Below are 26,095 nucleotides of genomic sequence, written 5' to 3'. Positions count from 1 at the left end.
GCTGCCCCCCCCCACCCCACAAATAGAGATTTCCTGTGTGGTGCCAAGGTACCTGCCTTGCTCTCCAGGATTATGACTGTCAATTGCCCCTGATACATGGTTCGTGGAGGTGAGCTCTCAACACAAATTGCTGATAGGAGGTTATATTTAGTGAGGCAGCACTAATTAGATATGAAGTATACTCCCTCAGCCCAGAATTTGTCTTCTACTTCAAAAGAATGAAACAAAAGATTGCAATTTAAGTTTTTTAATTTATAACAAATGTAAGAACATTGAAAACATTTATTGAACACTATTTTTAGAAACAAACTTAGACAAAGAACTCAGATGACTTTCTCTTCTATCTGTGGCTGGTATTGTTGGCATAGCCTCGATGTTGAACCATTTTAATTTTAAAGTGGTTATGTGTAAATGTCTAATTAGTGAATCCTATGTCGAGCACCAAGCGATTTACAGGAGGAGAAGGAAATAAAATACATACGACCTCTCAAAAATCAGGGCGGTGAGCTCTCTAAAGCCCTTCCTCACCAGAGCTCATTGATTCACATTGGGAAGGAGGCTCGAACATTGCCTGTGGAAGAAAGGAATGCCAGAAATGTTAAAGTGCTTGTTGTTCCTGGTGTTAATTTATACATCGTGCAAATGTGAATTTGACAGAGACTCAAATACTGTTAAAAATTCCTGATATTTTGCTACTTTGAATGGATTTTTGTTTTGGATCCATTTGAAAAGTGAATATACATAACCAACACTGTTCTGCACGTGAGATGTGATTGCATGAAGATGAAAAGGTCAATGAGTGAGTTTCAGATTAGGCTGTTAACCAATGAGACCCACTTGAAACAATGACAGGTCTGAGTAATGGAACATGAGCAGATAAACTAGGAACAACAAGTGTCTTACAGTATTCATGTCTGAGGTGATCTGGTCCCCTGTGCATCTTTTAAATACCTTTTATCCCCAAAATGGTTTGCACTTTACAAATATATATTCTCTTGCACACGCGCGCGCATCTCACAACATAACCATTCAAAATAAATTCATTATAAAGCTGAGCATTAATTAAAGTCTCAAACAAGTGCAATACCACTGGCAATAATAAACAATGCTGTTATTTCTTGCAGTTGCAGTCAGTTAAAAACATATCAATGGGTTTTTAATGCAGAATTAGTTAAAGCCTCTGGAAACAAAAGGTTGACTGGAGACTTTAAAGGCCGAGCCAAACAGGCCAGCTGAAGTACTCATCATCCCACCTAATGGTCTGGATAAATGGTTAGTTTGTTAGTTTTTTTTTCCCCTGAGATGGCTTGCACTTTACTGATATATCCTCTCATACACACTCTCTCACTCTTACACTCTGACAGTTTCATTCGCAGTCTCACACTTACACACACAATTTCTCACTCAGCCTGTTATAGTCGCTCACACACACTCAGTCAGTCTGACTCACACTTCACGCAGCCTCACTCACACTCAGTTTCACTCACAAATATGGACTCATTCACACACATGGACTGACTCCCTTCCCTCACACTCTCAAACAGTCTCATTCACACTTAGTCTCACACAGTATCACAAGCACAATCTCAAGGGTGGCACGGTGTCTCAGTGTTTAGCACTGCAGCCTCACAGCGCCAGGGACCCGGGTTCGATTCCAGCCTCCGGTGAGTGTCTGTGTGGAGTTTGTACATTCTTCCCGTGTCTGCGTGGGTTTCCTCTGGGTGCTCCGGTTTCCTCCCACAGTCCAAAGATGTGCAGGCGAGGTGGATCGGCCACGCTAAATTGCCCGTAGTGTTTGGGAGTGTGTGGGTTGTAGGGGGATGGGTCTGGGTGGGATGCTTCAAGGGGCAGTGTGGACTTGTGGGGTCAAAGGTCCTGTTTCCACACTGTAGGGAATCCAATCTAATCTCACACACTCTCACTCATACAGTATCACGCTGACTTTGCAGCTTCAGTCACACACATACACAGTCTCACTCTGACTTTTTCACTCACACACATGGTCTCAGTCTCACACATACAGTCTCATTCTCACTTCACACAGTCTCACACATGTAGTTTGACTCCTTCCCACACAGACACTCACATTGTGTCACATGCACAAACTCAGGCTCAATAACACACATGCCCAATTTTGACTCTCACGCACCAACTCAGTCTCACTCAACAGGCTGTCTCTGACACTCTTAGCCAGTCTCATTTGAGTGCACAGTCTCACCCACACAGAGACTCACTCACACAGAGTCTCACCTGCGCACAGTCTCACTCGCACGCAGTCTCACCCGTACATAGTCTCACTCACACACAGTCTCACTCATAACGCTGTCTCACTCGCACAGAGTCTCACCTACACACAGTCTCACTCGCATGCAGTCTCACCCGTACATAGTCTCACTTGCACACAGTCTCACCCTCACACGGTCTTACTTGGAGGTTCAAACACACAGTATCACTCTGACTTCCCACGATTTCACTCTCACACACCTTGCCTCTCACACTCACATAGTCTCACTCATACACAATCTCACTCTGAGTTCACAGTCTCAATCACACATAGTCTTGTTCAAACTCACTCAATTACACATGCTCTCTCACTCATACATTCTCACACAATCTTATTCAGTCTGACTAATATTCAGTCTCACACTCAATCATACATTCTCAATTAATCTCACTGTGTCACTCAAACTCTCACTCACAGTCACACTCACATCGGATCACTCGCAGTCTCACTAACACAGTCTCACTCACACAGTCTCTCTCAGACTCTCTCACACACACACTCTTATTCACACACATGGCCTCACTCTCACAAATGCACGGTCTCATTCACATACAAATTCCTACTCTTTCTCTCTCAGTCTCACTCTGACTCACTCACACACGGGCCCACTCACACACGGGCCCACTCAGACTCTTTCACTCACACACGTTCTTAGTCACACACATGTTTTCACTCTCACAAATGCATGGTCTCATTCACATACAAATTCCTACTCTCTCTCTCTCAGTCTCACTCTGACTCACTGACACAGACTCACTCACTCACCCACAGACCCACTCACACACAGTCCCACTCAGACTCTCTCACTCACACATGTTCTTAGTCACACATATGGTCTCACTCTCACAAATGCACGGTTTCATTCACATACAAATCCCTAGTCTCTCTCTCTCTCAATCTAACTCTGACTCTCTCTCTCACAGTCTCACTCACACATATGGTCTCACTCACACACATGCTCTCACTCACAGTCTCACTCTGACTTCATACAGTCCCACTCTCTCACACCCACTCACACAGAAACTCTCAGTCTCACTCACACAGTCTCACACTGACTGTCATTCAGACTCACTCACACGTACAGTCTTACTCTAACTTCACAGTCTCACTCTGACACACACTCACAGTCTCACTCACACATCGCTTACTCTGACTCTCACTCACACAGTCTCACTCATATGTCCCACTATGACACGATAATTTTATGTTAAATTGTTGTAAAATTGAACATTAAGTAAAAACAGTTAAGGTCTCAAACAAGTGCAATATGACTGGCAGTAATAAACAACTCTATTATTTCTTGTAGTTACCCTTTGTTGAAGGCATGTCAATGGCATTCTGTCCAAATTAGTTTAAACCACTGGAGAAATAAAAATATTGAAGGCAGGAATGGAGTGCTGAAGAGTTTAAAGGCCAAACCAAACACTTCAGTTGAAGTATTCATCATCCTGCCATTGGCTGAACAAATGGCTGGTTTGCTTTTTAACCAAACAACCATTGAGGAACCCAGGCAAATTCAATCACAATTGGTCAACAAGATTGATAAGTAAAAGATTCTTTTTCTCATCCAACCAATTGATACATGACTGTGATATTCATAGAAGACAGGTGGCAAGGTTCAATTCTCCAGCATTCCAGGAAAAATAGCTGATGTGCAAGATGTTTGAAAAGGACAAACAAGCACTGGACTCAAAAGTTAATGTCAAGCAATTGTCTGAAGTCAAGTCACTCTCTCCAAATTGTCCAATAATTTAAAGTAGAAAACTGCCAAAGTAATTTATTCATATATTGCAGGGTTTTTCATACTGAGCAGAGATTTTAGATCCAATAGAGTCCCATGAAACATTATGTTCCTTACAGCTAAAACTTGCATAGACATGAAGATCTTCTTTCGGTGAATCTCAGGATGAAGTCGTGATTCATTTTCTTGTCTATTGCGTAATACAGGATGGCATTGGCCGGAAGTATGAGCACTGAAAAAGCAGAGGGAAAGCACATTATAATTCACACGTGTTTTCATCACATTATTTGTGCACAGATCCAACTGCTTCCTGGGTACGGAAATATCAATGGCTGGGAGGAACAGAACAAATGTACTGCAAGGATTCAGAACGTATCACAAAACACAAGAGAAAATCTTGGAGTTATACCAAATTAGGTAAACTCAATAACTGAAAACCATTAAATCTGAGACCCATTCTCAGGATGAGCATTGTTGGTCAAGACTAAAATCCATTTCAAACCTCTCACTGTCCGATGGCACATGCCTTCTTCATGACAGTTTGTACAATTGAGTGGCTTTATTAGGCCAGATATGAGGCTGTGAAGAGTCAGCATACAGTAGCCCAGGTAAAGATGTCAGATTTTCCTTACTACAGAACAATGCAAAACCCCAATTGATTCACGAATGACCCAGCAGCTACATGGTCACTTCTGCTGATACCAGCATCAAACACAAAAAGGTGCAGTGTGATCAATGCGAAAACACTGAGAAAAGCTATCCTCTCCTTCAGCATTGGATTGGAATCTTGAAACTAACACCACTGAGGGCACCTAAATCAAACACGAGTTAGTGATCCAGTGAATGGCCATTTTCTGAGGGCTATGATGGATGCAGAATAAATTCCAGCTTTGTCAGTGAGACTTACGTCCAGGGAACTGATTTTTCTTTTCTGTGAAATCTGACAGGGATAGCATGCTGCAAAGGCATTGGGACACTTCATTTTCATAATGCATTCTGCTTAACACAGCCTGGATGGCAAGTTTTAAACCACAGCAGAATTAAACCCATGAGACCTCGTTTCTACTTTTCACCAGGAAATGGTTGGGGGAGGGTTGCGACAGATTAGCAACTTGACAGCAGTGACCCCATCCATGTTTCTGGTCTCTCAGCCACGGGCCAATAAGAGGGGAAGAACAGATTAATTTCAGCAACAGGAAACATTTATTTTGGAATAACCAGTTAAAATAAGAATGAACAAAGCAGAACAATGTGCTAACAATGCGAATAATTCAGGATTTAATGCCACACTCAAATCCTGATGTACATCCTTCACTCAATATGGCTTTAGGTAGTTTTACAAAAGGGCTACTGGACTCCAAACACTAACCCTGACTTCTCTCTACATGTGCTGCCACTGCTGCTGTGCTTTTCCAGCAGTTTCTGATTTCCAGCATTTGTGGTTCTTTGTTCCGATTTGGCTTTAGGGCAATCTGATGAAATAATTTGCTTTTATTAGGTGCAGGTATTAGTTGTTTATTGGCTTTACATTCCTCAGAGTTGAATCCTGCTGAATATGCTTGGATATGTTCAATGATACAAATTTAGATATCTGCAGCTTTTTGGTGAAATCAAAAGAAAATATCAATTCCCTTGCAGTGGTTATGCTGTTCAGAAATAGATTTAACTTAAATTGAAGCAATTTCCACTGCTCACCTTTATTTGATTCAATGATCTGTGCTAGATCAAATTCCTGAGGACGCTCGGGTTCAAATTTGAGCGCGGTCATGGCTTTGTTGAGAACTTCAGATACACGATCTTGATTAGTCACCTAATTAAAACAACATTCACTTTTCATTAATGCATTAGACACACACACCAAATGAAATATATAATGCCTCAATTTCCAAAGGGCTTATAAATATAGCTGCTTTCACCCAGAAAACTAATTGGGACATTACACTGAAAGCTGTAAAAGTTACATTAATGAAATAATATCTGGTAGGACAGTTATTGTAAAATCTGCATTCGATGCTCCATAACACAGTTACTGTGAACAGTAAAGGTTGGAATTTGAATGGAAACAGAGCCCAGTGATCAAGTTTACATATACACACAGTTTGAAACAAGTAACTAATGACGAAATTCATAATTTAAATAATCCACTTCCATCCCCTCCCACCCAAAACCCCCATACCATTTGACATAATGGGAACTGCAGATGCTGGAGAGTCCAAGATAACAAAATGTGGAGCTGGATGAACACAGCAGGCCAAGCAGCATCTCAGGAGCACAAAAGCTGATGTTTCGGGCACAGACCCTTCAACAGAAAAGCTTTGTTTCAAGGCTGAAGAGATTACAAGAGAGTTGCAGTGGGAGAGAGATCCACTGAGGGTTTTCCGGAGAGAGGAGGGTAACTTCTTCAGGTTAGGGGTCCCTGGAAGAGGCTTCACAATGAGGTTAAAATTGTATCAGAGATAATGGGAACTGCAGATGCTGGAGAATCCAAGATAACAAAGTGTGGAGCTGGATGAACACAGCAGGTCAAGAAGCATCTTTGGAGCACAAAAGCTGATGTTTCAGGCCTAGACCCTTCATCAGAAAAGGGTCTAGGCCTGAAAGGCCAGACTGTGTGCTCCTGAGATGCTCTGCTGCTTGGCCTGCTGTGTTCATCCAGCTTCCCACTTTGTTACCCCCATACCATTTGCCTGCTTTTAACATTTATTGTCATGACAGCAAATGGCTCAATGTTGTTTGTGAAGTCTGACATTTCCTAATGTTATGCTTATTCATATAAATTATTCATAAAATTGCTTTAACAGTTTGAAACATTTAGCAATTTGTGATTTGAAGACAGTGCAAATATTTAATATTCAATCGTAATGTGACTGTACAGGAATAATATTTGATAGGCAGGATATTGAGAAGACCAGTTTTTTGGGCAATTTTCTGCTTTTGTTTAATTCTGTGTTATATTTGGAGAATGCTTTTCTCAGCTCAAGTTTGAGCAATGGCCTGGAAGATGAAATGCACCAGCAAATTTTCTGTTTCTTCTGGAGAACTGCAATGTTTTCTGGTTGAGTAAACTCACACTTAATTCTACTTTAATTTTGCTATAGTTCATGGCTAAAAAAACTACTTTTGCCACCCAGTCAAAAGCAAAGATCATATTAAATATATTAATGGATAGCAAATCTGAAAAATCCAAAAAATGTAGTGGAATTAAATTCCTGAGGAAGTGGCAGATGTAGACACAATTACAATGTTTAAAAGACATTTGAATAAGTACATAAATAGGAAAGGTTTGGGGGGATATTTTGTTCGGTACGTCTCTACAATTCTATAAGTGGTAGAGTCAAATATTACACAACTAGAGATTAGATGAACTACATTATCTTTCTAAAGAAGGGTCTAGGCCCGAAACGTCAGCCTTCCTGCTCCTCTGATGCTGCTTGGCCTGCACTGTTCATCCAGCTCGACACCTTGTTATTTTACATTAACTAACATCCCCAAAAGTGATCTTTTTTGAATAACCAATACCTTTTCCACTCTGTATGCTCAGACTTTAAATGATTAATCACTAATTTTAGTGATTCATTGGTGATAACTTGGATTTTCTAAATTATGTTCGAAGAAGTGCCACACAAGTGTGCAAGCAAAATTGAAGCCTGTGGAATGAAATGGGCAGTGGCGGTATAGACACAACATTGGGTAAGGATTAGAACATAGAATCATGAAGAGTAGTCATTTGCTCAGGCTAACTAAAGTAAATGAGGGAAACTGTTTACTGGTCCTTCTGACACTAAGTACCACGGTCAAAATCTAAGGTCATTGGTGGGGAGAAAAAGCAAAAACAAAAAAGAATCCTGCTTTTTCCAAACCGCAATATCCGAATAGGTGGTTAAAGCAGATTAAATAACTTTCATAAGACAACTGAATAATTACATGGAGCAAAATTTGCAGGGCAGGGCTAAAAAGTGCAATGGTGGTGGTGGTGGGGGAGATGGGTGGCGAATTTAGCTACTTCTCACTGAGATTTAACACAGACACAATAACTCAAGCTTTTTTTTTTGCTCTGTGATAATATTTCACGATTCTCTAGTTGGCCTCTCATGACTGTATTAGTTGGCAACAATTTGTTGCACATTCATCAGGAGACATTTTCGTCATTTTGGTTGAGAATTTTGTTTTCTGTGTTTCATAGATGTTCAATTTAAACAAGCTGTTTGCCATTTGCTTATCCAAATTCTGCCTCAGATCTTAGGCTGGTTCTGCCCCATCTCCAACTCACTGACAAGCTAACAAATATTCTCTTTACCAGAGTAAAGAGGCGCTGTTTGTTAACAATATTTAAACACTAGAAGCAATTTCCACACATCACACTGACCTCTGTGGAGGCACAATCAGAGTACGACTGATCCTGTCAAGGAAAATGCATGATCAAACAAAACAATCTATGTGCCTTCTAATTTGGCCAATATTCCTTCGGCTTTCCTGAACTAGCCAGTAGGCAATTATTCTGTTTTGGATTGCACTCTTGCTATTGGAACGCTTTGCCTGCAACGGTAGTAGATTCACCAACTTTAGGTACATTTAAGTTGTCATTGGACAAGCATATGGACGTACATGGAATAGTGTAGGTTAGATGGGCTTCAGATTGGTATGACAGGTCGGCACAACATCGAAGGCCGAAGGGCCTGTACTGTGCTGTAATGTTCTATGTTCTTCTCCAACCCATTTTTGATGTGCTTTCTTCCATGCACCAGCCTTTTAAATTTCACTTGAGCCAAAGCCAGGAAAGAAATATTCAATATCTCTGTTAATATTACTCGATTAGTTTACAGATGGACCAAAGTGCCTGTGGTCAGCTAACTGAAGATCTGGTACCTCCTTGCTGATTTATTGTACAGTTAATGGTGCGTGTTAATTTGTGATATTTCCTCTTCAATAGTTATCAGCCAGTCCCCAAAATGGGGCAACAGAGTGCTGCACCTTGCCATGTACACTTAAAGGAGAAATGCAAGGAAAATGTGTTCAGGCCTAAAACCTAAACATTGCGACTGCATTACAAAACAGGATCAAAATGATGGTCAAAGCACTCCTATTGACCAAAAAAGGCTTCAGCAATGTGGAAAATACACACTGAATATGACTGCATGGCAACAAATAATTGGGATAAAAATTCCTCTTGCGATACTGGCAGAGAGCAATGGCAATTATTTGGACCGAGCATGACGAGAGCAACCAGTCCAGGGACTTACCAAAATCATTTTGAATTGTTGTGCTCTGTCCTCCTCTAATCTGACTCGGATGAGGCAGCTTTTCTCATTCTGGCGGTTGTCCCTCCGACGTGTTGCACACCAGCAGCTGCCCAAACCCGCACGCCTACCAGACTTGGCTGTGTCATAATTTGGTTTTGCTGATGCACCACTGTTGGATAAACCTCCAGAGGAGGCAGTATCCATGGATTTTAATGACTGTGGAATAATTATTTTGTTGAAGAAAACGTTTGTCAATTGTTGCATATTAGATACTTCCCCCTTTCCAGTTATATTTATTATGACACAAAATATGCTCTCCTGCTGCCCATAAAGGTGAAGGCATTCTGCGCAGGACAGCTTAATTGTAAGAACATGAAGTTGCACATGGATTCTTGGTCGTTGCTGTCTTGTGAAATATTTAACTTGCAGTTCTTTCCTCTACCTGTAAAGATCACTTCTGAGGAATTATACTCCCGCTTGTGTTTACTAGCTGTTCAGTCAACATCAACAATTCAGTACTTAGCATGCCCATAAATTACTAATTAGTTTCCCTCAGCCTAATAACATTGTGGTCATTTCACTTAACCATGTAAACTGGTGCTTCAATTCTAAGTTTGTCAGATAAACCCTTTGGGGTTTCAGTTTGCACTCAGTATGTGAACATGCTTACATAAATATTTATTTGCCCACTTCACCCTGCTACGCACAGAAATCTTGAATACAACTACACTGTTTGAAGTTAAAACACACATTTATGAAGTGCGGGTGACTGCGAATGGGCCAACCAGTGCATTGTGCAGGTCAGAATGTGTGCGGCACAGCACCACTGGCAGAAAGAAAGACAGACAGCAACAGCAAACCATACAGCAGAGAACTAAAGAAACCAGAAGTAAAATCATCCAAGTCACTGCAGCTCTCAGTTTATGATTAATATACAGGAAGTCACAACACTAAACAGGAGAATCCATAAAAAGGAAGAGGGTATTTTGAAACAAAGAAGTACCACTCCAAAACACCTGAATGGGACCTAATAATACTTAGCCCAATTCTTAGGGGAATACATTATGAAAATATCCCTCGGACAAGTCCTAGACATATTCTGTAAACAATAACCATAACACAACTTTGATAATCTCCCAAGATACAATGGTCTTCAGCAGAGAACGCACTAATCAACAGCTCAAAGCCGAAATTTTGAAGAAAAACAAAACGTGCAGTCACGAGGACTCCATGCAGAGAGCTGCATTACTTTGTTGCAATTGCTGGATCAAGACCGGTCCAACATACTCCAAATACTGTTTTTGTGGGCAGTGCGCTTCAAGCTGCGACAGATGTACCCCATGCACTAAAATTTACTGTGTAGAAATTAAACATGCTGTGAATAATTAAAGACGAAATATTTTGGCTATTAGTATAAAATCATATAAAATATCTAAGCAAAACAAAGCCAACAGCACAACTCAAAAAAAAACAAATAAAATCAGCTCTCACTTCGTGAGCGAATAATACCTTTTCTGGAATCAAACGCTTCAGTAACCAGCACAAAGGTTGAATTTTGCTGGCAATTGCACAGCTGTCTTGCCTTCGTTCTGAAAGCAAGTAACCCAACTTTGGCAAGTGGGACCTGGGATGGAAAATTGCTGGCAGCAGCCAGTTATGAAGATGCTTGGTGGAACGGCATTCACATTAAGGATTTCAGTCTGGCTGAAACATCAAAATGGCTATTCGGCTAATAGCTCTTAAAAGAAAGGCGAAGGAGATTGGCTAGGCAGCCATCCAGCTCCAGTGGCTGGGACGGTATCACTGAGTACCCTTGTATCCTCTTGACTGCCAAAGTGTAGTCAGGATAATAGACGGCAGGAAGGCAGAAGAAAGGAAGGAAAGAAAGAAGAAAAAAAGGGTCTCGACATTATTAGACAAACCAGAGTCTCCAAGAACAACATATTTTACGTGATGAGTGCCTCACTGTCTCACCTTTTCCGGCGCTTTTTGCAAAGTGCTCGGCTCTTCCATTTCCAAGTGGCTGGAATCGGATAAAATGCTGGCTGCGGTAATGCTGTCGTCTGAATCCTCATTCTGAAGGGATGCTCACTGCTCAGAGCTTTTAGTTTGAGTGTTGTGTATTTTAACACCTCTCTTTGAAAACAGGCTGCACAAGGGAAAGGGGACACAACAAACATGAAAATGTCATTGCATTCCAGAGAAACTGTTAAAAAAAATTAAACTAGAATGAAGGTATATTGATGATGAGAGTACCAGGAGTTTGATGTTCGCCACATTTGACCTGTGAGAAATTAATAGTGGCACACTCATACCAAGAGCTCGCATTACTAGTATTGAACACCGTTACATTGTCTAATAGTTAGGGAGTATATGAATAGGTTACAATGTTTGCATATTCCAATGGCACAAGAATCTGGGCTTTTTGCAGTGTTTGTTCAACCTACTACCAACCTCAATCTCATGAAAGGCAAAATGTGGATTTGAATACCCACAGGGTGGAAAATTTCCCCCAACCTGGCCACATGCTAATGTGTATGTAATTTCATCCTGAAAGCTGCAGTTTATTAAAAATAAAACGTAAAACAAAGTAACACCATTGATAATTGATAGAAAACTGTATACAACACTTTGTAAGGTAGGACAGTGAACTCTGAATTTGGCCTTCAGTATATTGGTACTGCAAACGTTAGGATTTCTATTCAGCAATTTGCATTTATATTGCATAATTAACATCGAAAATTTTCCAAAACTCTCAAAAGAAGTACAGCAGATGGCATGATAAAAAAATTCCCACACTGAAAATCCTGATTGTTGGTATATTGGGCATTAAATAGTGCAGGGAGCAAGAGCAGATGGCTGCTGAAATGTGAGATTGCACACGAATGCTGCAACGTTGATTGCCTGCACTTCGAGAATCACAATTAAGCCACGGAAGCCTAAATCACATCCATGTAACATCCACACTCATGTAAAGAGAAGATATCCTAGGAAGTGAATAAGTGTTTCCCTTCTCTTTCTTGGTTTCTATATAACAATAGTCACATGTCACAGTCCAGATCACTGCAAGGCACAACACAGCAACAAGGCATGGTTTTGCTTCTCTGAAACTCTACACGGGTAGGTCGTGGAAAATCTGACTTTGCTGAGTTCTGGTCAGTCCTTCCCTATTGAACAGAAATATAAGATAATATCCCCAACTCAGGAAAATTATCAAAAACAATAACTTTGAAGTCTTTACACATGTATGCACAACAACACAAACACATACTTTCATGTCACCTGCATGGAAAGAGATTTGAGTTTTATAGACAATAGACAATAGGTGCTGGAGTAGGCCATTCGGCCCTTCGAGCCAGCACCACCATTCATTGTGATCATGGCTGATCATCCACAATCAGTATCCTGTTCCTGCCTTATCCCCATAACCCTTGATTCCACTATCTTTAAGAGCTCTGTTTATCACTTTCTTGAAAACATCCAGAGAGTTGGCCTCCACTGCCTTCTGGGGCAGAGCATTCCACATATCCACCACTCTCTGGGTGAAGACGTTTTTCCTCAACTCTGTTCTAAAGGGCCTTCCCCTCATTTTTAAACTGTGTCCTCTGGTCCTGGACTCACCCATCAGCGGAAACATGCTCCCTGCCTCCAGAGTGTCCAATCCCTTAATAATCTTTTACGTCTCAATCAGATCCCCTCTCATCCTTCTAAACTCAAGTCTCCAAGTCCAGTCGCTCCAATCTTTCAACATATGATGGTCCCGCCATTCTGGGAATTGACCTTGTGAACCTACGTTGCACTCCCTCAATAGCAAGAATGTCCTTCCTCAAATTGGGAGACCAAAACTGCACACAATACTCCAGGTGCGGTCTCACCAGGACCCTCTACAGCTGCAGAAGGACCTCTTTGCTCCTACACTCAATTCCTCTTGTTATGAAGGCCAGCATGCTATTAGCTTTCTTCACTACCTGCTGTACCTGCATGCTTGCTTTCATTGACTGATGTACAAGAACGCCTAGATCTCATGTGCTTTTCCTTTACCTAACTTGACTCCATTGAGATAGTAATTTTGAGGTGGAGCTTCAAATGTGAGAAGCATGGCTGATAATTTTTCAACAGAAGATATTTCTGCTGCCTGCTGACCCACAAAGTAGAATACAAATCTGATTTTTCACTCAAAATTGTTAAACATTGCTAGTTTTCATTATACAGGCCCACAAATATGCCAATTTAATTCACTGTAAGACCTTTTTTGCTTACTTGTCTCTCATAAACAAATTTATTCCGGTGAAATTTAGCCATGGTGCAGAAACTTCTCTGAATAAATGAGAATCGCTAGGCAATACCAAGCTCATCACAGGTCCACATTCTACACTCATGGTCATAGCAAAGAATCTCTATCAATCAGTCTACACTAGACACATGCACGAGGTGAGAATAACAGCACCACTCCTTGCATCATCTCAAATTACTCGAACAGTTATTAAAAAATCTCACTCCAATGAAGCAATAATGACCACACATCAAATGTCTCTATGTGTCAAGGAACAGATGTAATTACCTTTCTGTCCATTCATCCCAATAATAAAGGAAATAATGAGATATTTGCGGTGCTTAACATGGGATACTTACCAGCTGAGGTGTTTAAACACACTCTTTTTGGGCTTTGGCGGTTTCTCGAGTTCAGAGGAGCTGCAGGGTGGCAAATAAACATTTTCAGACAAGATTCATTCAAAAAGAATCAGATGCTTTTGTTCAATATTCTTATTATTTATGGCAAAATCAATCATTTACATAGATTTGAAATTGCAGAATGATAATTTTGTTTGCAAAAGGCACGTGTTTTCAGGCAGGAGAACACTGAACATTACTTAGAGTAATGAGCGACAAAAGTTTTCACTGTCGGCACATCGATCTTTTCTGCTTTATGAACAGCAGATCAAGACAATAAGAGTTCTGAAGAAATGTCATCAGACCCGCAAGATAACTCTGCTTTCTTTCCACAGATGCTGCCAGACCTGCTGATTGTTTTCAGCAATTTCTCTTTGTGTTTTTGATTCCCAGCATCTGCAGTTCCTTTGCGTAATTTTTTACCAAGACGATAACCCCCTCAGTCTTTTTGCAGAACACGTGGAATTGAACAAAATACTTGAACTTCTACAGCAGGTACAGAAAAAATTAACGAGGACTGGGCTTGAAAAAAGTTAACTGGAAAACATGAGAATCAAACTTCCAGTGCCGAAGGTGATACAATAGGTTGTAAAGTTATACAGGAGTTTCTCTGGGCCTCATCCACACTGTCATGTGAATGTACAGACAATGTCAAGCAATGAAAGGTAGTCATGAATCAGTCACTTCCGGTGACTAAAACACCACATGCCACATCTCGGAGGTAGTAAAATTACGAGTATATCTCTTGACCAGGCTTTCTGTTGCTGATATTTTCAGACAAACTGTCCGAAAATCAACCAAACTATCCGAGAGATCCAAAAGAACTTTAAATATAACTTATGATCCATGCAAAGTGAATTTCGGTAACATTTTGTAATTACTGTTATAAATAAATACCAGGTTTGAAGTTGGCCCAATACTGACTGTGCCACTGATGGAATTGACGATAATGCCAGGTGCTTGCTGCACATGGTCATCCATAGCCTGAGGATGGGCTTAATAGTGAGCTTTGATTTTCAAAGCAGGAATGTAAATTGCTACATCAGGTACATTTTAAATAATAACTTCTGCCCACCAATTTATGAAGAAGCAAACTGTTTTCAAACAATGTAATTATTACAAAGCCTGCTCTGTCAAAACTAAAAAATAGTTTCAGTGATATATAATCTGGTTCCTTAATCAACTCTGGTCCAGGAATGGCAAAGTGTTTTGTTTTTCAGTTGGAGATTATTTTTGGTTGCATTATTAAAAATATACTGTGGCTATTTCGAGATGAGGGAATGATGTTTTTAGGCAGCCATTGAAAGATACTTTAAAATGCTGACCAATTGTGTAGGGTTATTGTTTATTTTATGTTAGTAATAGGATTATGTATTTGAAAAGAAATTGGAAGGAAAAGAAACATTTCTCAAAACTGGTACAATTTACATCTGGATTTGTAGGTGCACCCACAATAGGAGCTCTTGGACATGTTGCTAAAATTGGTCACTCATCAAGTTTTTTGCATTTTCCTGCAATCATTGGCTTAGTGGTAGTATACTCTGCACTATTATATACCTTTGAAATGCATTTTGATGCACTACAACAGAATTGATTCATTGAGCAACTGGCTTTATCCTCATAGGTCAGAATTCATTGTCAAAACTTTGAAACCAAGGAAAAGGAAGACAGTAAGTAAACTGGCAGCTCACTAGCATTAAACAGCAATTATAACTAGAGAAGATTTCACACACAACCCTTAACTGTTTTACCTGCACACTCCTACAATACCAGTTACGTACTCGCTATCCTCACTTAAGTATTGTTGCATAAAGAACAAGTCTAGAAAATTCTCGTTTGGACGAAGGGTGTAAGATGAGCAAGCAAACTGCAGGGATTTGATACTCAAAATTATTTCATATTCCTGAAAGAACACAAATAAATAATGAGCTGTTAAGGCAAGTTTAAACTGCTATAATTGCTCCTGCTAAATCCGAGTCCGTGGTATTTTGAACAGCATCGATAACTTTATTCAAAGTGCACAGTACATCATGTCACAAAAATATTTCTGCTTTGGAAATAAATGACACAAATGTGACTTTTCAAGGATAAATTTCTGTACAGATTATCCAGGATGGTTTCAGGACACTAATTCCCAAAACAGCGCTTCAAAGATGGATTATTTTTAAAAAATGATTCACTTAAGAACCATAAGCTGATTTAGGGTGAAGACAAGAAATGTTATGAAAGATCGTTCATCCAAGCAAAAGGAAGTCTGCCAAGTACAAAATAAGTGGCTGATCTATAGTAACTGATACCAAGACAGACGGTGAAAATGTTGAGTTAATTTTTCAAATTTGCACCACCATGAAATTGAATGGACCATGAGCAGCTCGAAGTTACTGGACTATTTTCTTTCAACCACAGTGGCTTCTTGGTTGAATCTTGTCACAATTTGACATGTAAAAAGGGGCAGACCTTTCTGAGTCAAACTCTGACAACATGTTATTGCCAACTTGTAAAGTGCGTGCCAGTTGTCAACAGGTCAGTGAAAAGAAACACTTCACTACATCCACATCAGCTACTACAAATGGCGGGCCATTTGACAGATTACATTCCGAGCTGGTGAATTGGAGTCACACAGCGTTGGATGCCTATTTTAACACCCAGCTGATTTTACATCACATGGCCCAGTTTGGCAAATTCAGCATCAGCTGCTTCTGATCGGAACTTATTCTATTCATAGGGACCTCAAGTTACAGCTCTGTAAGCAAAATTTCATTGTTTGCCATAAGGTCAAATTCCACTCAAATTAATATTCTCAGGTTGCCTGCTGAATGTTGCAGTACAAGATGAAAATACAATCTGAGTGGGTTTCCTCTGGGTGCTCTGGTTTCCTCCCAAGGTCCAAAGATGTGCAAGATAGGTGGATTGCCCATGCTAAATTGCCCGTAGTGCCCAGGGATATTTTGGGGTTCAGTGAGTTAGACATGGGGAATGGGTCTGGGTGGGACCCTCTTCAGAGTGGCCCTATGAACTTGTTGGGCCGCATGGCCTGTTTCCACACTACAGGGATTTGATGACACCCTCAACAGTAGCCGTGACAACAGGGATGTTTGAGAATTTGGTATTACCAAATTCAGAAATATGGAGTAAAAAATAGTGCCCAGTCAGTGAGAATCCAAACAGTTGTACTCCCTCAATTTCTGACATCCCATGACGAAATGATGCCTCTCATCTAAAGGAAAATACTGACTAATATGGAGAGATTGTTTACCCAGTGTCTTCAATAATGAAATAGCTTCCATGGCACTGAGATTAATTGAACAACATCCTCATTCACATAACACCTGGCATATCCTGTACGTGGCTGTGACTGCTCAAAGGCAAATTGCAGCACATTAGCAGCGCAAAAACAGGCCATTTGGCTGAACTGCTCCATGCTGATCTTTACACCTCTCCCACCTTGCTTCAAACTCTAAATATGCCGTTGTGTCCTTTCTGACATCTAACTTTCTCTCAAATACATCTGTGCTCATCCTCTCAACGAGTCCTGGTAGCAGCAGCTTCTGCAATCTGGCTGCTCTGAGCCACAAAGCATCTCCTGAATTCTTTATTGGATTTATTAGTGACCATATACATTTAGGATGCAGTTGTAGACCCCCTCTACACCCCCATCAAGCAAATAAAGCAGCACAAGATTGAAAGGCATGCTTCTCCCCTTTCATACAATTCCAAACATTTTGCACAGTGCAATTTTCAGTACTAACTTTTTGTCTCTTGTCAAAGTTGATCAAGCCATTCTGTAAGAGATAGACAAGGACAAAGAAAATTAGTTCAGATGTACAAAGGTCAAACAGTACTACAAGATCATGAAATTTAAAAGATCAGAAGTGAAATACAAGCTCTGTAAACTTGGTTCCATTTTAGTATATCGTCAAAGGCCAATCACAAATGATCTATCATACCACCAGGTCATATCTTGGACACTACATAGAGCCCTTTGCTCCAGTCAAGTAGATCAGTACCAAGCTGAAGACATTCTCAGCTGTTCAACTGCTCAATAGGCAGTGACATCCAGGTAACCAATTCACCTGTACAGAATAAAAATGATGTGCAATTTATCCAACCTTTTGGAAAACTAAACCCATATTCAATTAACTGCAAAGTGATTTGCATGTTCCATTGTTTACAAATTGTTTGATTCACAGTACAAAGGATCAAATTATTCTGGTTGGGATTATTAATCAAACTCATTTGTTTTTTTATTGCTTTGGTTCTCATCTACAAGCAGCTTGCAATGAAACCATAATAATAGCACTCATCAGCAAATAAGGAATCCAAATCTTGTAAGAGAGACTTACTGAATGGCAATTCGGGAAAGCCGAATCCAGCGCTGAAAATTCTGTTAAGAAAGTTCCCAGGTACGGCACAATTCCCTGAACGATATCCTAGAAAAAGAGAGTGAATTTGTTTAATCCATTGTGAACTCATTGTCCTATTTCTCAAAATTACTACTCCATGTCTTATTTATTCCCTTGATCATACAACTAACTCTATTTAGAATCAAAATTTAGGACTCAAAATTTTAGACAGTTACACAGTGGAATGCATAGTTAGATCTATAAAGGCCAGGCAAGTTCAACGTTTGATCCCTGATCTGTGAACTGGAAACCAAACTTGTGTAACCTCATCATTTGGAGATTGGAAATTTTCTACGTAATGTGCAATTTCGCTTGAAGATAAAAACAATTTACCTCACCAGATCTCCAAAACTTTGTCTCAACAAGTTTAAACGTCATTTTTTTCTAAACTCAAGAATATAATTCTTCTCAATGTCTTTTCATAGACACCTCTCTTACCCAAAGAAATAATTTAATGGTCTCAGACGGTGGGTTGGTTAAGAACCTAACAGCCTAGGAGATCTATCGGAATTGGCAAATTGGAACCAATATTGGGTTTGTGGCAGGAAGTGAATGCGATTTTTGAGGGGCTTTTCGGCAACTTGATGCTTTCATCCAGCAGCATACCAGAGGGTACAGTAATATTTCTTACTGTGCGTACATTAATGTTGAAGACACGAAAGCTCCAAGTATGAACAGCCGGTTCACAGATGACACAAGAATTGGACGGTTGTAAACAGCAAAAAGCCTTAGTCTCTCGGGTTACACATATGGGCTGGTTAGTAGGCTTGAACAGAGGCAAATAGAATTCAATCCAGAAAAGTGTGAGGTGAAGCATTTTGGGAGTCTAATAAGTCAGGACAATATATGTTCAATGAGATAATAAGATGTGGAGCTGGATGAACACAGCAGGCCAGGCAGCATCAGAGGAGCAGGAAAGTTGATGTTTTGGGTCTGGATGACAGAGGATCAGAAGGACCTTGGTGTGTGCATAAACATATTCTTGAAGGCAGGAGGACCTGTGGATAAGTTGATAAAACATTGGATACTTGCCTGAATATAAGAGCAAAGAAGTAATGACGGAACTGTAAATAACATTAGTTGAGCCACAGCTGGAACAATGTGTGCAGAGAAACTAAGGCATTTTGCTACTGACTACCGCTCCAATTCTTGTGTCATCTGTGAACCTGCTGTTCATACTTGGAGCTTTTGTGTCTTGAACATTAATGTACTCACAGCAAGAACTATTGCGGTGCCCTGCACCATTGCCAAAGCACATTTGTGTAAGATGCTGCAAGATTAGCAAACCATGCACTGTCATTCACTGCATAATCTGGGAGAAAGCTTTATGGAAGTTATACAACTGTCCAATCATGAACTCACATTTTCCCCTGTATACCTACAGAATTTTGCACCACAAAAACAATCATCATGCAGAGCACACATTTTTGATTACAAAAGCAAACCTACTTTTAGATTCAATCTAGATCAGAAAAATATGTTGAAATTCTGCACAGTGCACCAATCACAACACACAATAAACAAAGTGTGACAGCAGGGCAGTAGAAATTCTGGGGCAAACATCTGGAAAGCAATGTAAAAAGATAGTTCACTGCAACTGGAACATTGAGCAGTTTGAAACATGGAGTGTCTGTCAAACTGACAACATGCGAGCATGATTACTGCATTTCTCCCTCTTCAAATACCAGCTTAAAAATGCTTCAATTCCATCTAAGAATGATTTAGAGAATAAGAAAACTTTGAATATTTTCTGAGCTGGACAACTAGTTTGGTATAGTGGCACCAAAATATTTATATCTGACCAATTATTTTGTTCTTTTATCAAATTCAGGAGCAAAATGAGTGGACAAAGAGCATGATAAAAGGAGTGAGGAGGAATGGCTAGAAACTTGTCAGTTTTCGTCCACGCGAGTAAAACTAGATAGTTGATGTCTGAAATACTGAACGAACAAAGAGATATGAATATCTCTCCATTCCTACGCAGCAAATAGTTCTTACTGCGGAGAACAATAAAAGGAAGACATGGTAATTGAGTAAAAACACTTATGAGAACCAGTTAAATCTCTTAATGTTTTGCCTTGGCTTTTATTAATTACAAGGCCCTTGAAGTGTACAAAGCAAATGAAAAAGAAATTGGCAGATATCGCACTTTAGACATTGCTTCAGTTCAAATTTCCAAGATAATGAACACAGAGAAAGATAATCTATGAAGGCTGCATCACTGCAGCATAACCACATTAGATGTTGATTAAAACGTTAACTGCAATATCATCAGCAATTGTAAGAATCATGGCAAAACAATCTTGGATGACTTGAGCCAAGCCAGATCACCTGGACCGCAATACATATATTCCTGTTGCAGTATTGATTGACAGAATCTGTAAGCATTCAGTCACCAACTGAGTTCATTGCAGATATTTTACTGGAAACTATTGATCATGCCCTGAATATAGTCACACTGCGCCAAGTGCAACACCTTACCTCCATTAGCAGCTCTCTACTTGCTATAAAGTTATCTTCTTCATTATTTGAAAGGTCTTCAAATGTTGTCTTACTGCTCCTAGTCAAGAGAATGAGACACATTACTCTTGACAGAATAGAGTCAAGATAACAAACAGCTGATACGGAATCTGACAAATAAGCAAGTAATACAGACAGTGAATGGCAGTGAAGCATTTTTACAATAAGTACAGTTATTTTAGCCAAATTGTTCAGAAATGTTTTGGCAATCTCTGGGGCAGGTAGAACTTGAACCCTGATTGTTGAAACCCAGGGATGGGGATACTGCCATCGTGCCGCAAAAGCTCTTGAGAGCAGTAGCTTTGGTGAATCTCATTGCAGCAAGAGAGACTTCATTCCCAAGCTGCCTACAAAAAACAACCATGATCAAATGGTCTGAGGCACACGAACATAAACTACAGGTGTGCACTTCAAAGTGTTATAGAGTGCTTTCTTGGGAGATTAAAATAATTGTTGTCTTTGTATTTTCGTATCCCACACAAACCTCTGGCTTATATCACCCCATCACAGCATATCCACAGGAAACTGTGTTACGTTCCATCCAACAGCAGATCAGTTTTTGAACACGATAGTTAAATATTTCGAGTTGCCAAACAGTTTTCTTTTTCCACTTAAACAAATTAACTCTTCGCTCCTTCGTGAAAGAATGAAAGATTCTGCCAATTAGCCAATTGTTACGATTGCACTGTAGCGCCTCTGGTAATCCTGTTAATGCACCGAGCGTGTGAAGATCACTTGGGCAAGTAAACCTGGAGGTCAAACCTGCAATTTCCTACCTCATATTTATTAAATAAAAATTACATGGCTCTTTCTGAACAATGACTTACTTTGACACGGCTGCCCAAGTCTTCTTCAAATTGAACACACTATTCAATTGCAATGCCGTAGTAATTGCATGCACTGACGAGAAATTCTGCAAAATCATACATTCCTGTCAGAGAAAAAAAGCCGTGAGTTCTGTGGAAAAATCAGTGACTCCCCATTACCCAACACCTCAGACTTTTTAAAAAGGTTCTATCAGAAAAATGTTAGCTGAGAAAATAACAGCATTAAGAAACAAACTTTTTGAGGGAAAGAATTCCATGATTCTTGGCAACTCAAACCTTGATATTAGTTTTGTATCCCTCTGAGACAACCTTTTCAGTTCACTTGCTGCCAGCCTGTGACTGGTTAGATATGATTACTGACACCAAAGGAGAGCTTAAAATGAGTAGGATTGAGACAGGGACATCTGAGTGGTAGAAGTGGCAAAGGTAGGGGGGTGGAGGCGGGGTAATCATCTTTGTTATATCCATCACATTTAGCTCATAAATGAATGATAGGTTGTATTATCTGACAGAATAGGAGGGCAGGACCAGTCACGTGAGATACTCATTCGAGGGAAAACAGACAAATCAGGAAATTGGGTCTACTTTTATGAGTCACTACGTTATTGATACTGAGTTAACTAATCTTACCTAGATTAGCAGCTGAATGTCCTTCATCTGTTTCCACCACCAACCCACCCCCCCCCAACCTGTTGGAGGTAGGGACAAAACTGGATCAAATCAAACCTCCCAAATGTGTACTTTGGGTTGTGGTGGAGATGAGGAGGAAGCCTGCGAGTGTTTGTTATCAGGTCTCAAAGCCACTTCTGCTTGGGGAGGAAGGCCAGGGAGGTGCAGGGTGATCACACCATTTGGGATTTCTTTGAAGGTGCGTCAATTGGCATAATCATAAGTGCCTTATCTGATTAAGGCCAGCAGGTAGGTTCTCAAGCCCAGAGTCTTCTGGCTTCAGGGAAATAAAGCTGCTGCAGTAAAATGGAAGTAATGGAGGGCACTTCAACATGGAAGCCACTCCTTGTCAACTATTGTAAAAACTCAAAATCAGAACTAGAAAAGTCAGCCAAGTGATCAAAGTAAGGTGGTTATTCCTCTTCAGAATAGCCTTTCATCCATGTCTACGACTGGGTGTCAGCCTAAATTCGGTTGAACTGCTCCATATTGTAAAACTGGAGACAGACTTTCAAATCCCCATCAAGGTCCCATTAATGCCTCAAGACTCTTAACGAGTCAAAACTGATGCAGGCAGTGTTGCCAAGACCCAAACCAGACTTCTCTAAATTAGCTGGCAACAGAATTATTGTGAACTTTCATTCCAAACCTTAGTAATCAATGAATATTTTGTTGTCACGTGTATACGGGAAAATACATTGAAAGTACAGTTTTGTTGCAAAATCCAGTGCAATTTAGGATTACAAAATCAGTAAGAATCAATTACTTCCTTTACTTAATTAGTTAATTACTCGGTTCCTATCCTGATCCTTTCCAAATGTACGAGTGGGAATGCCACATGTTGGCGACAAGTACAAACCTGGTATCAGATCTGACAGCCCTTCCTCACTCTTTTACCGATTGCTGACTAACATGCTGAGACAAATTCCTTTGGCAAACACATAAGAAACAGACAACCAGGCAAGTTACTGAAGTGCCGTCATGTAGGCATACAGAATGCAGAACATTGGGAATAAAATGTACACTGTTTCGTAGACTGATTACAGCTTGGAAGGGAGGCAAATAACACTATGTAATGCCCAATAACTAACTTCATTTTTGAAGGGCCAGTAAAAATCTGAAATCAGTTTGCCTTTTTTATCCACATAAATATTTTTGATGAGAAAAAAATACATTAATACTTCAATGCAACTGTAAACTGAGGCAAGAACTATTAGCAGCCAGCACTACAGAAATTATGAATGCTAGGATTTTCCATGAAGCATTCAACTCTTATTCAGAAAAGTATTCTGCTTGCCAGTTCAAGAGGCTTTCAAACCTTGGCCATATCAACACATAGTGTTAATGGCTTGCTCTCTTCCACCATGGTTGTTTCATGCACTGTGGACTTTAACATGTCACAAAGGCTAAAAACCAATAAAGAATAGTGTACCTGGGCAACATCAATCCATTTCTCAATGATTTTAGCCCTCTGCCGTGGTTTCAGCTGTTGAGGTCTTAATATGGTGCTGGTGACACATTTTGTAACATTATTGAACTGTGTAATGGTGGCCTGGACGGTTGATACCAGATGCTGTTTTTCTTCCTTCCCTCGTTGAGACCAGATGGACCCTAAACATTGGCTGGGCACAAGTTTCCGAAAAAGATCCTGATCAAAAATAAAAAGGAAACAAAGGGTAAAGGTATCAGTCGTGCCATGTTTTTAGCAATGAACGACAAACAAGATTTGTCCGTCCATGGGTACATTCGTCCTGCTAGTTTGCAATTGTACATTAAAACTGCGTGCTATATTGTCAACGGCTGGCTACATAATACTCACATTGATGCACAAGCGCACATTGGCTATTCAGACAGATCAAAACCCTCGAATTTTCAGTCATCTGCTTCCTATTTGTAGGTTAGATTTAAAATCACTGGTTATCTCCACCCAACTCCGACTGGGCTCCACGCACACCATCAATGCACGGCTCTGCTGGCAATAGTCACTGCTACAGATGCTCAGCCCTGGTGGCCCACAGGCTAGACAGGCTGGGCATCAGTATAGCAGCCCTGCATCATGTCTACTTCTCGCACCAAGGCAGGTTGACAGAACACAATGGCAGCCTGGCCCTCTGTTGGTTCAACAGATCTCAATGTCAACACTTCCCCACTGTTGGTTTCATGCTGAACACGAATATTGCCAAACGTCCAAGCTTGTCAACTGGTCATTCAGATTGCATAATGTCCTTCTGTCTCCCTCTTCAAGATGAGCAACTCCCATCAACAATTATGCCCCAACAGTGAAAGTTAACACAACCGGCAAATAGTTCCTTCAGATCCCCGTAAACTCATTCAGAATGGAGAAATTTGTCAGTCTCGTCACTTTCAAAGCCAGAGTTGGCTGTGACAGGTTGGAATAGAATGGAATGCTCAGAAACCATCGAGTGGGAAACTGTTGCATGTTTATGCAAGCATGGTGGGCTCTCACTTTTAACAGTCTGATCACGTCACAATGATGTCATCGATCATTTCTGGCAAGGAATAGCTTAGGGTAACCCTGCTGCCTCGACAGCAAACTACATAATAAAACTCCTGCTGTTTAATGCTTCAGCCCCCTGGACCTGTGCGGTAAAGGAAAAAAAAAAGAACTGGCAATGAGGATCAAAAAAAACCGCTTTGAGATTCATCAGGTCAAACCACTGATTTGAAAAAAGACTCTCAGCCCTCACTGCAGATCTCTATGATTCAACAAAAGAAAAGCAGCTACATTCCTCGACAGACACCCAACGAGGTTGCTGCCCACCAAAAATGGCTGCTGTCATCATTATGTCACATGATTAGACTCTAAATGCCAGTCGGTATATACATACACATATGCAACAGAAACTGCAGTGAAAACAGACAGTTACCTTTGGAACTCTGTGCAGAAAAGCAGCTGCCCCTTAACAAACTGAGATAACAAAGTGTGGAGTTGGAGGAACACAGCAGGCCAAGCAGCATCTTAGGAGCAACTGTGCTCACCCAGCTCTGCACTTTGTTATCTCGGGTTCTTCAGCATCTGCAGTTCCCATTATCTCTTATCCCATAACCAAAACCAACTTTTGACAAAGTGGTCACTTCCAGATGAGATCGCTGCACCCCTGTTCTGAACACTAACATATGCTCTGGATTTTTGAGACCTAGAGGACTACTTACATTCTAGAGTCACACCCAATGCTGACATACAGACCACTGAACTTCCACTTCAAGCCTAAGCCTATGACCAGACTTTGACATAACTCAAATTTTGATTCAGCAACTACGAGTCTCATTTTTTAGAGGTAGACATCAAGCCACCTTGCAGACGAGACTGGAATACCCTGTGGCTGATTCCACTCCAGAAGATTCTGGGAAAACAACAAAATTGCCATCCTGGATACTTCAAACAAAATCACTGGACTCTTGAAGAAACAGTGACTGTTATGATGAAACAATTAAACTTTTACCCTGAAATACTATTCATTTTGTAAAGGTTCAACACTAAGTTACAAAGGATTTTCAGTGCTCTCTCAGGTCACTTATTTCACATGACGTTCATTCAAAACAAATGACAAGTGCTGAAGTATTAGTTGGCAGGTATTTCAAGCGAGATACTGAAGTTACACGTCAAACAACACATTTTAACATCTTGGAAGACTGCATTTTGAAGGGAATTCAGTTATAACGACTGGTGGAGCAGTAATAGCATTAAACAACACAGAGAGATTCAGATGCCTACTGCT

The 26,095-nt window shown here is 40.4% G+C and overlaps 1 protein-coding gene across 1 annotated transcript in view; it reads right to left on the bottom strand.

Annotated features, from left to right (window-relative positions):
• Window positions 1-300: 300 nt before the first annotated feature.
• The window catches only part of LOC125447643 (ras-specific guanine nucleotide-releasing factor 1-like), a 71,236-nt gene continuing 45,441 nt past the window's right edge, over window positions 301-26,095 (bottom strand). Inside the window, exons 20-30 of the mRNA XM_059644457.1 lie at window positions 23,788-24,003; window positions 21,687-21,790; window positions 20,821-20,899; window positions 18,280-18,366; window positions 17,686-17,718; window positions 13,898-13,957; window positions 11,240-11,414; window positions 9,266-9,481; window positions 5,721-5,835; window positions 4,143-4,257; window positions 301-571 (exon numbers count right to left, since the gene is read on the bottom strand). Of these exons, the coding sequence (XP_059500440.1) occupies window positions 13,949-13,957; window positions 17,686-17,718; window positions 18,280-18,366; window positions 20,821-20,899; window positions 21,687-21,790; window positions 23,788-24,003 (528 nt within the window). The 3' untranslated portion in view covers window positions 301-571; window positions 4,143-4,257; window positions 5,721-5,835; ... (1 more) ...; window positions 11,240-11,414; window positions 13,898-13,948. The remainder of the gene's footprint in view (window positions 572-4,142; window positions 4,258-5,720; window positions 5,836-9,265; window positions 9,482-11,239; window positions 11,415-13,897; window positions 13,958-17,685; window positions 17,719-18,279; window positions 18,367-20,820; window positions 20,900-21,686; window positions 21,791-23,787; window positions 24,004-26,095) is intronic.

This window comes from Stegostoma tigrinum, unplaced genomic scaffold, assembly GCF_030684315.1.
Source record: "Stegostoma tigrinum isolate sSteTig4 unplaced genomic scaffold, sSteTig4.hap1 scaffold_86, whole genome shotgun sequence".
Taxonomy (NCBI): domain Eukaryota; kingdom Metazoa; phylum Chordata; class Chondrichthyes; order Orectolobiformes; family Stegostomatidae; genus Stegostoma; species Stegostoma tigrinum.
This window is presented reverse-complemented; position numbering and strand designations above follow the sequence as displayed.